The sequence below is a fragment of the Monomorium pharaonis genome, chromosome 4, assembly GCF_013373865.1.
Source record: "Monomorium pharaonis isolate MP-MQ-018 chromosome 4, ASM1337386v2, whole genome shotgun sequence".
NCBI lineage: Eukaryota > Metazoa > Arthropoda > Insecta > Hymenoptera > Formicidae > Monomorium > Monomorium pharaonis.
In genome coordinates, this window is record NC_050470.1 from 12,580,059 (window position 1) to 12,592,926 (window position 12,868).

General features: G+C 34.4%; 1 protein-coding gene across 1 annotated transcript; it reads left to right on the forward strand.

Moving 5' to 3' along the window:
* Nucleotides 1-8,081: 8,081 nt before the first annotated feature.
* On the forward strand, nucleotides 8,082-12,202 carry LOC114254575. Its single transcript, XM_028191131.2, has 8 exons — nucleotides 8,082-8,127; nucleotides 9,198-9,259; nucleotides 9,757-9,889; nucleotides 9,985-10,068; nucleotides 10,160-10,360; nucleotides 10,422-10,590; nucleotides 10,683-10,771; nucleotides 10,916-12,202. Exons 1-8 carry the CDS (start codon nucleotides 8,082-8,084, stop codon nucleotides 11,014-11,016), a joined length of 885 nt encoding a protein of 294 aa, XP_028046932.2. The 3' UTR covers nucleotides 11,017-12,202.
* The last annotated feature ends 666 nt before the right edge of the window (nucleotides 12,203-12,868 follow it).

A 12,868-nucleotide genomic window follows, 5' to 3' on the forward strand; every position in this document is an offset into this window, starting at 1 on the left:
TGTATTGTCTTCTTTTCAGAAATTCGTACAAAGTTAAAAACCCATGTGAAATAGAACAATAATTATAGACTTTATCGCGGCCCGTAAGCACTTGGGAAAGGGGAAGGAGGACAAATCACATGCGCGGAAAGTCGAAAACTTATGTGAAACAGAACAATTATAAACGTAGTTTTGACTGTAAGTATAGAGAGAGACGTAAAGTGGACTTTGCTTTGCATAGAAAGTCGAAAACCCATGTAGAACAGAATAATTATAAATGAGCGTTTTACACGAAGCGAGGTTCTCCTTACTCTCGCTTCGATGCTCACAACCCAAAATTAAACTAAGAAAAAATGCTTGAAAATTTATTTAGAAGACGTAAAGTTTATTTGAACGAAAAAAGTCCTTTATTTGAATAAAGTGAAATAAATGTTTATTTATAGCAAATGAACGATTTATTTTACTTTTGAAATAAATGTTATATATCGCAAATAATCATTTATTTCCTCAAAATGAATTATTTAGATGTAACCATCAAATTTTTTTCAGTTTTTATTAGATAGTTTATTTCTTACAAACATATTTAATTTAACTAAATAACTTGTATACTTTTCATAATCTAATTTGAGTTGAGGCAATAATGTTAATATATTACATTCAAATAAATATTTGTCAAAAATTTTGCATACGAAAATAAAACGCTGCGCGTTTACCAATTGATATATAATTTGAGACCTAAAAAGTATATACCAATTGTGAATGTGCAGTTACATTTGTTACGTCCAGGGTAACGGGAATTTTGGGTAGGATCGGGTGATTCCCTGGGTATCTTAAGACAACGAGGAAGGGCGTAACAAACCTTACTCCCGAAGGCACCCGCTCGAGGGAAGGTCAAGTGCCTTAGGGGCGAACGCACTTCTTATGGCTAGAAATGTGGGTCAGTGTGCCGGTAGGCTCACTGTAACCCGATCTCCGAGCCGTGCGTCCGTTGGTCCCAATTTTGAGTCAGCAAATTCAATTGCTTTAACTCGGGATTGGACCCGATGCAGTCTTAATCAGGAATGAGGAGGGGTGAATTCATTAAAGCAACTATCAATTCACTTATTGTTAACAAAATTATTTATTCAAAATTAAATATAGGCATAGCGGTAAGGTTGTGAGTGATACGTGATTGTTCGACATTATTTATTGTATAGCGATAAACTAGTTGGTTGAAAAGCAATTTTTACATTTTTGGACATTATTTATTATATTCTGCCATAGCGGTATTGCAGTTGATAAGTATATGATTGTACAAACTTAATTATTGTAGAGGTCGGCTAATTGTGTGATATACGGTCATACAGTTCAGGTGAAATTTTAGTGTTGTAGTGATGTTTATATTTATTTCTAGTGTATTCTAATATTATGCCATGTCACTAATACTTAATCTATTTCTACTTAAATATATGTTAGGGATCCTAATTAATTCTACGATGTTTACAATATCTCAAATGTACAGTTGACTTTGTTTATATAATTTCCTCTAGTGTGAGGGTGGAAGGAGGGGGAAAGAAATTATAAAAGAAGTCTATTGGGACGGCAAAAGGATCTCGATAGTATGGGGTAAAGACAGGAATGCGGTCTGTGGGAGGGAGAGAGGACACTATGGCGGATAAGCACGCTGGGTCGATCGCCTCGGGGATAAGGGCAAACTCACGATGGAGCAGGAGTAGGAGGTCAGTTTTAAGAGGAAACTGCTCTAGCAATTCTATTAGAGATTGTTGGGTCCCATTATAATAATAAAATCGTGGGGGAGGGGGTGAAGGGGGAGGATGAAAAAAAATTTTTTCACAATTAATAAGAAAAGTTAGATATTTTTCACAGAAATATATATTTTATGGTTATAAATCAAATATTTTTGTGTCAAATAAATATTGTAAGTAAATTTTGCTTCTCGGTATCTCGACATTTTTCTCTCACAAGGGAACGGACAGAACTGTCCCTCACCGATTTTAATGAGCTTTGGATATGTTGTAGAACATAAAAAAATATTAGACCCATATTTTTTTTAGCCGCGTATCCCGACGTTCAGGGGTTGAAACCACTCGAAAATAATTTTTAATAAAGTTAAAGATAAAGTATTCATTAGTAATAGGAAAGAGATCTTTAGTCCCCATACAATTTTTTTTGTAGATTTTTAAAAATGTTAATACATTTTATATATTCAACACACATGTATATTTTCTCATATTAAATAAAATAAATTATAAATATCTTATTTTATTAGATGAATAATGGTAAGATTTTTTGGCGGTTTTCCCTTAGCCTTGTGACAAATGTTGGTATTCTGTATGAGTTCCGCCAAATAAAATATTTTATTTCAATTTAAATATATGTTTTATTCCATAAATTTACCTTTTTTCGTTTTTGAGTTGATTTTTATTATTAAATGCAAATTATTTTTAAATTCTTAATTTATGTTGAATATATATACACAAATCTCGATAACCATTTCTGCTGTGACGAATGTTGGCAACAGATTCTGTTGCCAAAATGGCAGCAAATGAGACACATATCATGTCATTGCAAACACTGTTAGCTGATATTCAGCAAATATTTAGCAACATCTGTCATCAGAATACATGACAAAATAATAGTGAACTGCGAACAGATTTATTGAAAGTATTGATGACAGATCGACAACAAACATCAAAGTGCAAACAATGTCAACAAATTGCCTGCAGAAAGGCAACAGCATTTGTGTGTTAAAGTACGCGATAGATTGATGCCAGAAACGCAGCAGATCTGTTGAAATGTCAAATTGGCAATAAAAAGCGTGGCACCGCCGATAGCGGGTTAAAGTCTTTCGGCAGTAAAATGCAGCGAACGTGCTACATAAAGACCATTCGCAGCGCGACTAAGGTAAGGCAAAAGTTACCTTCCTTCACTACGCCTGCGAAGGTGTTCGATGTAGCGGAGGACCGCTACATAATACTTTTATAATTCAGGACTGACAGAATTTTTATTTTTTTGGAGTGACATTTAACTCCAAGAAATTTAGTGAAATTAATTGCACCTAGAATAGATGATATACCTGCGAAGGGAGAAAATAGATAGATCAATTGAGACCCCTCTATAAAAAATATTAGATGCTAAGAAGAAGGTGGAGTAAATTATTTAATCTGTACCTACTCCTGAATTAATAAATCTTTCTAGGAGATTGCTTACATCAATTCTTAAATAAAATTATAACTGTAAAGACGAAAAGATTCGACAAATTTGTCGCTAATCTGTCGTCATTTATAAATACAGATCTGCATATTTGGCGCAATTCTATAATCTTACGTTGCAACATCTATTCTCAATTTGCTGCATGAATTTGTCATTGTACTGTTAGTGACAGATCTACGACGCAACACGAACAGACTTACTATCTCACTAGGGAGCGGCGCTTGCATTGCGATTCCCGATGTATCTACTGCGACCACTTCCTTATCATAGAAAGTTAGTGCCGCTGATGTCAAAGCAACGAACCATACATTTCCTCATCTTGCTTCTCTCGCCGCTTAGGTGCCTTCAAGGCTGACGATAATGACGTTTCTTAATAGAAATTTTCAACATTTGGACTTTGCGTCGCAATATCTCTTCTCATAGGGTACGTAGAGGAAAAACAAAAACAGTTTTCTAATACAAATCGACTACAAGCTTTCGATTGAGCCTAGTTTGAGCTCGAGCCACTTAGCCGTTTTTGAGATTCGATAACCTCGGGTGCTCGCAAGTCGCGTACTCGCGAAAATACACACGGTGAGTTTCGCGCTGCGCTTTCACTTGGCGCAAACCACTACCGCGTCTCTTGATAAATCGCTGTTTGATCAAAATATTGCAAAAAGCCCCTAGCGTTCTGCGTGATTGGTTGTTATGGTCGAGACATAAAGTTCGTCCGCCTATCGCGTTCGGCATACGCCACGCTCATGCCAGGGCACGGAAACTCTTATGGGCATTTCGTTTCTAGTATTTCCGCGCTCTCTGGGTAAGTTCGAGCTAAACGAATTAACCAAAAATTTATGGATGTAATATGTGTGTCGGCTATTTATAATATACACAACTGTATACAAGTAAACACACTTTGACTACCACGTTACATATTTTAATGTGATTTTTAATTGTAATTGTGTTAAACCAAAATGATCCAAGCGTGCTGTGTGCATGGCTGCACCTCAACAAATAAGATTGCAAGTCATGCGTTTTCAAAAAATGCAGAAATAAGAGAGAAATAGTTAAACAATATTAATCTACAATTACATTTTAAAAACGAGAACATCAATAAACTACGAATTTGTTACACTTTAGTCAAAATGCTTATGCTTTTACTTTAAAATATCAAAAATTAAAAAGTTTGGCCATTCCAAATACATCACCTATTATTGATTACATATGCCAAGAAAAGGTTGAAGCAGTTGAGTCATCACAGAATAAATATTTAATTACAAGAATATGATATACTTCTTCAAGACACGAAAAAAAAATTGAAATTTTAATGCAAGAACAACAACAGCAGCGGGAAGATTTTGAAACTGTTGTGAGTGACACACTCATAACGATAAAAAAGATGTCAGTAGCACGATGACGTAAGTCGGTCAGCTGCAGCAGTCAGCATCGAGCGCATCGCGCGAGGTTTCGCGCAATCCGCTCGACAATTAGCGCAATGCTCCTTAGACAGCACTTGCTGTCTAAGCAATAATTTGGAATACTGACCAATTTACGCCCTCACGCAATCCTCCCCTTCTTTCGATCCAACTACCGAATTATCGGATATATAAACCGATGAAAGAAGGTGAGGAACGGGTCAATCTGAAGTAGACAAACTAAGATAGCACACGACATTCTGCTTTGCGGGGTCGTGTATCGCCGATATAAATCATTGTAAATACACAACCACGACACTCTGCCTTGCGGGGTCGTGGACAGCGAACTCATAGACGCGACACTCTATCTTGCGGGGTCGCGATCTATTCACTGTAAACGAATACTATAATAAAAGTGTTCAAGACGAATAACGGTGTAAGTGATCAAATACCTTCCTCGCGAGATCTCCGGCAGCGATCCCCAATCGTACTCACAATGAGGGGTACAACAAAACTATGTATGAGAAGCAAGAAAAAATTCAGTTAATACCAAAAGATGTAAACGTTTTGGTTTAACGAAACGAACAAATGAAAAAAGAAATAGACTATTTAAAAGCGCAAACAAACAATACTCATATTCGAAATAAAAAACATTCAAGATGTCATGGCGATAAAAAAAGAGCAAACTTAACTAACAATGTAAAATTACAACATGAGAAGAGAAGTTTGAAAATAATAATTTACCGATTAAAATTAAAAAACCGTGTCAAAAGAATAATACCAAGTATATTGGTAATAAGAACGAAGAAATTGCAGATAAATTTGCAGATATGATACTAAAAAATAAAGAAGTTGCACCTTAGGTATAATAACATTCCTGCTAAATATTCCACTTTCTTCTATTAAATAACTCTGTTTACCTAATCAGTAATATTTAATACGTTTTTGTAAGTTATTATTCTTTTATATGTTTATAATTTATTAAACAACATTACACATGAAATTTAAATATATTACATGAACAACCTCTTAATTATATACAAAATGAAATCAGCACAATTATAATCAGCAAATAATATTTATATAGGATCAAGTATATACCAGTAATGACATTACTATTACAATTAAAACTAAATAATTATATATTATTTTTCTTATTTTAATATTATTTATAGTTTTTTATTTTGCATTATTTATATTTATATTACTTTAAAACATTTTTGTAATACAAATTGCCGAGATTATCAACACGTTTCGATTGACCGGAATACTTTGTGCCCGATGCAAACACGGCATGAGCTTTTGTTTTTTGGATCGCACGCTAATCTATTACTATTATCCTTTTTTTCGTTCGCACGCACCCAACTGATATATTGTCTTTTCTGTTACTTTACTTTTCATTATTATTGAAATAAATTCTTATCACTTCTTATCCACGTATACGTTATTTCGCCTTTGTGGTTGTGTCCTGTGATATCGGTAGCGCCTTTATTGCCGAATCTGCCCCTTTGCCGGAGTGACCTCCTTTTAGACACTTAACGATTGGACACAGCTCGATTAGACACGCACGATTGAACACGCACGATTGCACACCGCATTATTGAACAACACACAGTCTTTTAGTGAAAAACAATATATCATAAGACAGATTGTCTAACCTTAGAAACATCTGGTAGAAAAAAGCGTTGCTCTGTCAGAAAAAAATGTGAATTTCAAACATCTATATACGTATTTTTTACGAGCATCTCGTTTTGCTTGGAAAGTCGTAAACCCATGTGGTGCAGAGAATGCTTCGCGCCCGCGCGCGCGAATGCGGAGTGAAAAGGGGGCCTTTACCTTCCACCCTTACCCATCTCGTCCAAGTCGCTAACCCATGTAAATTGTATTGAAATACATATGAATGTGTATGTGTGTGTGTCCCCAATCGTGCGGTGTCCAATAATGCAAAGACTAATCGTGCGTTGTCCAATCGTACGGTGTCCAATAATGCGGTGTCAATAATGCGGTATCCAATAATGCGGTATCCAACAATGGAATGTCCAATGAGTGAATATAATTTGCCCACGCTCGAAATGGTCACGTTCGGAATGGCCACGGAAAATATTGTACAGAGTTTAATTTGTCGACGTCCGAAACGGCCACGTTCAGAATGGCCACATTCAAAACGGCCACGTTAGGAATGGCCACAGGAAATATTGCACGGAGTTCAATTTGCCCACGTTCGAAACGATCACGTCCGAAACGGCCACGTCCAAACAAGGGTGTCAGAAGTGAGGATTTGGTACCAAGCATATAACAGAAAAGGTTGAGAGTCGACACAAGCCGGTTTTAAATGCCTTCAAGCGCCTTCATAAGATTAACGGCGTGGACATGTACTACGTAGCCAATGTTTGCGTTATCCTTATACTATTAAGTACCGGAAAAATACTATTGAGGCTCAATACTAAGTATTGAGGTTCTAATACTTAGTATTCAGATCTAATACTGAGTATTGAGATTAAGTATTAGTCAATACTTAAGCATTAAGGAGGTTAAGTATTGATGAATACTAACCCATACAGCACAAAAAGATTGCAGCAACATTGTGGCAACATTTCAACGCAAGATTGCAATATTGCATAAACGTTGTGAAATGTTGCTGCAAGGTTGCTGCAAGATTGCAGCAATGGTAAAATGTCCGCTTTTAGAAATATTACGTAATATTTTAGCAATATTGCAGTAAAATATGTATGCAATATTATTCAGAAAAAGATTATTCAAAATAATTCATCTAATTTTAAATAACTATTTTGAATTTAACAAATACAGAGTGATTAGTGAAACTTCAACCAAAAGATAAACTTTGCAAGTTTTGTCTTTTATCTTATATAAGTACATTATAAGATGAGAGAGACAAAACTTACAAAATTTATCTTTTGGTTGACGTAATCACTCTGTTGTTAAATTCAAAATATAGTTAGAATTGATCGGATGATCGTTTGGTTGATGTCACTATAATCACTCTGTATTTGTTAAATTAAAAAATACAGTTATTTAAAATAATTTTGAGTAATCTTGTACTCTGTTATACACAAATCTACATAATAATAGTTTTACACACAAATTAAAACTACTCCAGAATGCATATATCTCCATAGATGAAAAATTTTAAATAATATAGAACGATCACTTTTACATTATTTTTGAAAAGTTACTGTAATATATTTATTCAAACTGTATTGAATATTAATTTTATCTATTTTCACTATTTTAATAATATTTTAAAATGTTGCTGCATCATTGCTGAAGTAATATTGTAAAATAATGTCTTTGCAATATCTCTAAAACATTACATCGCAATATGCAATGTTGCAACGTTGCAGCAATGTTGCTGCAAGCTTTTGTGCTGTATGGGAAGTATTAAGAGTCACTATTGGTCAATACTATAGTATTGAGGAAGTTAAGTATTGATAATACTGATGGACTTGGTTAGGAGGAGCAAGTGTGTGCGAAAGCATGGCGTATAAGTGCGACTGTAAAATTGTAATTAAAGCGGAATTAGGTAAGATAAAGTAAGTGTTCATAGATAGGTGATTAGAGAGGTGTTTAAGAGCGTAGGACAACTGGGGGGAATTGCAAGAGGTAAGGCGAAAAGATCTAGGAAGCAGAAAACAAAAGATTAAGAGGTTAGGTTAAATTGTGTAGGAGATTTCGAGAAAATGTACAGGGAAACGAGGGAGAGAGGAATAAAAGGTAAAAAAATAGAAGGGCAGAGAAAATTAACAACGAAAGGATCGAGATAAGCAGAGGAAGAAGATGATCGAGTTTCAAGGATCAAGAAGAGGTTAGTAATGATAATATAGATGGGGAGTGTTTAGCAAAGATAAAAAAAGAGGTTAAATCAATAGCAGCGGAATTAAAAGAATTCAAAGACAATTAATACTGTTTATTGAAAGTCACTATTGGTCAATACTACAGTATTGAGAAAGTTAAGTATTAATGTATACTGGGTATTGAGAGTTAGTATTGGTAAATATTTAAGTATTACCGACTTGTATTCATCAATGCTAAAGTATTGTGGAATAATATGAGTTAAAAAATGTTTGTATATATATGTATATTATAACAAAGATTTATTATTATTACAAAGTTATATACTTTTTACGACTTAGTACTAAGGTATTGACAAATGCTTACTATTGCAGTTTATACTATACGTATACATACATACATATATATATATTATTACACATTTCTCGTGGATAATCCTCGATATTATTACACATACTTAAATGGACACTGTTGCACTAACATGAGTTATACTAACGTGTTAACCCACAAAAAAGTGAAAAATTGAGTTATTGATGCTTTGTTGTACAGATTATTCTCTATAGTTTGTTTTGCAAACATATATGTTTTAAGTGATATAAAATTATTTTATACGAAAAAGAAAAAAAATAGAACGGAACAAAGGTTAGCCTTACATCATTTCACAATAATACTCAAATTTCTTGGTGCAGAGTCTTGCTATACAATTGCACAATTGTTGTACAACACGGGATATGCAATACAAAAATTAATAACAAATAACATTACACACAATTAAAGTTTTATATCTGTTTTATATTAAAGGTAGTACTCAATTTATGGATGCAAACTTTGATGATGTTTTACTCGAAATGGCGTTCGAGTGGGTTAACACGTTAGTGTATAATAGTGTCTAAATTATGATAAATTTTGCGCGATATTAGAAGACTTTGCAAGTCGATTTGGCCGCTTACAAATGTATTTTCCGACTCTCACTAGTTTACATATTGATTTTAAATCTTTTACATTAATTATTACGAATCTATCTTCGTCCTTAAAGGTACCTATTCATGCGTCGCTCATTGCTCATTTTACACCGATATGATGATGTCACGTAGTCGCTAGCGACGTAATATTGTAGTTTGATTTTTCCAACTTCGAGCGATATCGCAAGCGTCAAATATTGAAATTAGTGAAATGGATAATTCAAATATAAATATAATTTTATAATAAAAATTATAATATGATGATAAGATTTAATGATGTAATTTTAATAAAAATGTGTAAATAGAAATCTATTATATATCTGATAGCTAGGTTATGTCAAAAATATTTTGTATAACAGCAAGAAATCATATATAGAAATAAATATAATATTTTGTAGGATGAGTATTACGTTCAAACATGTGGATTATGTGAAACTATATGCAACGAAGATGAAGTATCGAGACATAAATGTCTTGAAGGATACTCTAATTTTATAACAGATAAAAATTTGTATTTTTATCCTGTATTAGGTAAAATGTTTATTTATGTGTTTATATTTATATACATATAAATTTTATTTTACTTGAATACAAGAATAATACTTATTTTGTCTTATTTTATTTAGATAATGGAGTAACTGTTGTACGAAAAAGTTTAGTCCAAGGCGCTGAGGTTATAGCAGCTGCACCTTTTCATGAAGATAATCAAGGTAAAATTAATATTATACAAAACTTCTTAAAACATTGTAAACTGTCTCATTACATTTATATTATATGAGATATGTTATTTTTGTCTTTCAGAAAATATTGACCTCACGACTAATTATAATAAAAATACAAATCGAAAGAATGCCAAAGAAAAATTATCACCTGATGAGGAAGAAATATTAATATTAGAAGTTCAATATAGGCAACCATTGTGGAATTACAAATTATCTCTGGCTCAAAGAAATGAGAAAATCACAAAAGCTTTGTGGGAAGAAGTTTCTAAGGCTTTGAATGGTAATGTAAATGTCTATTATTTATATAATAAAAGGTGATTTTTAAGACAATTCTTTTTTAGGCAAATTAAGTGGAACTGGATGCAAAGCGAAATTAAAAAATCTTCACGACACTTATAGAAGACTTATAAATTTTGAAAAACTGCCAAGTGGATCTGCTTCTAAAAATATTAATAAATGGAGGCATTTTAATGCTATGAATTTTCTTCAAGATTCCTGTCTACAAAAAAGGTATATATACTATTATTATTTATATAAAAAATTATTTTTGTATTGATTTTTTTGATATATAAAATAAAATTTTATGTATTGCGTTTTTATAGTACTGTTTTCAACATTAATGATGATGAGAATAGCAGCAGCAATGTTGGTGACATTAATGAAGACAGTCTAGATACAAATACATCAGGAGGTATTAACTAATATATAATATAAATATGTATAATTATTTTAAATTAAATATTTTAATATTTAAAACTTTACTAATTTTAAAGATGATAATACAAGAAAGAGAAGCGCACATCAGAGCATAACACTTATTTAGAACGTATTGCAGATACAATAAGCCAACCACTTCCTAATCTTGTTGTTCCACCACCACCTGTAGGAGACTATATTGATGCTGTGGCGATCACGCCACTCTCGCAGCGCGCCTGAGCTAATGCGCTCACGGCGTACACCGATGCGTCAACCGACGTGCGCTCACCGCCCACGCCGCGAGTCGCCAGCGGAGCAGTGCGCGGCGCAGCCGATAGAGCGGCCGCGGCACTCCGGAGTGAGATGCAGCGGCCCGGCTATATAAAGACTACCCGCAGCGCTGAAGAATAATCTAAAATTAAGATTCTCAGAGAGAATAGCTTGAGACAAGATATTCTCTGTACTCTCTTTTGTTTGTGACTGGGCTCCACTTCGGAGTGTGCTCGTCCGAGACGATCTCGGGCCTCCTTATCGGAGTGCGCTCGCACCAGGGCCTCCTTATTGGAGTGCGCTCGCACCAGGGCCTCCTTCTTGGAGTGCGCTCGCACCAGGGCCTCCTTCTTGAAGTGCGCTCGCACCAGGGCCTCCTTCTGGGAGTGTGCTCGCACCAGGGCCTCCTTCTGGGAGTGTGCTCGACGGCAGCATCCTGCCGCGTAGAAGGAAGGACAACCGGCCGGCTCGGCCAGCAGAGCGGCCATCATCCCGGACTAAGGACATCAGGACACCAAGGCTCGATCCAGGGGAAACCAGGCTACCATGAAAGCTAATCACCTGGGATCTTTTGCCGATTCCACGGAGTAACAGGACTCCATGATTCCTTCAGAATACCATAGGGACACAGACTACGCCGACCCGACCGAAGGCCGACGCCAGCTATCAGGCCAAGTCTCCCGGTGGTTCCGACGACTCCTGGCCCAGCACACCATCCGGGAAGCCATTGACTCCACGGGCTCCACAGAAGAAGTCTCGCAGCAACCACACTAGGGTCCGGGTGAAGCCGCAGGACCTTTACAAGGAATTCGTGGCCTCGTTGTAAACGCCATTCAGCCAACGTGGGACAACCGCCCTTTTCAGGGCGACCAAAGAACTCCACGCGGTGGAACATCTCAAGTGAGGAATAACACACACGCACACATGATACCAACTAACCCCCACAGATGCATTCTTAAAATTATTTGAATATAATTTAAGAAAATTATCGCCAGAGAAACAAGATGAATGGATACAGCGATATTTACAACAGTCTTATGAAATGTTAAAAGATTAGAATGTTTAGATATTTGTTCATTATGAAATAGTTTATTAATAGTTTGATATTTGCAAAAATATAATGTTTAATTATAAAAATAAAATTTAATTCTAATAATTTTTCTCCTTTTATTTATTTATACAATTCTTAATAATACTAGTAATATTTATATTATATGTAAATAATATTAATATAATAGTCATGTAACGGTCATATATTTGAAGTAATACTTAAGTAATACATATAAATAATACATATTAGCAATGTTTAAATTGCCAAGGTATATCTCCTTCGCTATTAAAATATTCACAAAAATTATATCTAATTTTTGCAGCTGTTCGAGAACTGTTATTTGTACCACATCTTCCTATATCCTGCAAAGCAGAATTATTATTTATGTTTCTTCTGCAAGATCCTTCTACTGATCCATCAGAATCATCTTGATCAATATTTTCAGGAACATATTCATTGATTCCAATATCTTGTATTCGAATATAATTGTGTAATTACTTGAATAACAATATGTTTACCATCAATCGCTTCTATACAATGATTAAAGTTCCATAAATTTTCAAAATCCTTAGAAATATTTAACCATTTCTTTTTTGTAAAAGGATATGAAAGTACTTCTTTAGAAAGAACAGACCATAATACATTACAAGTTTCTGATATAATATTGCTAACTGTAGTTAATCTTAAAAGATATTGGTAGCTCATGGAAGTCATTGAATCGCCAGAAGCAAGAAATCTATAAATATTTTTATATGTTATATATGTGCGTAT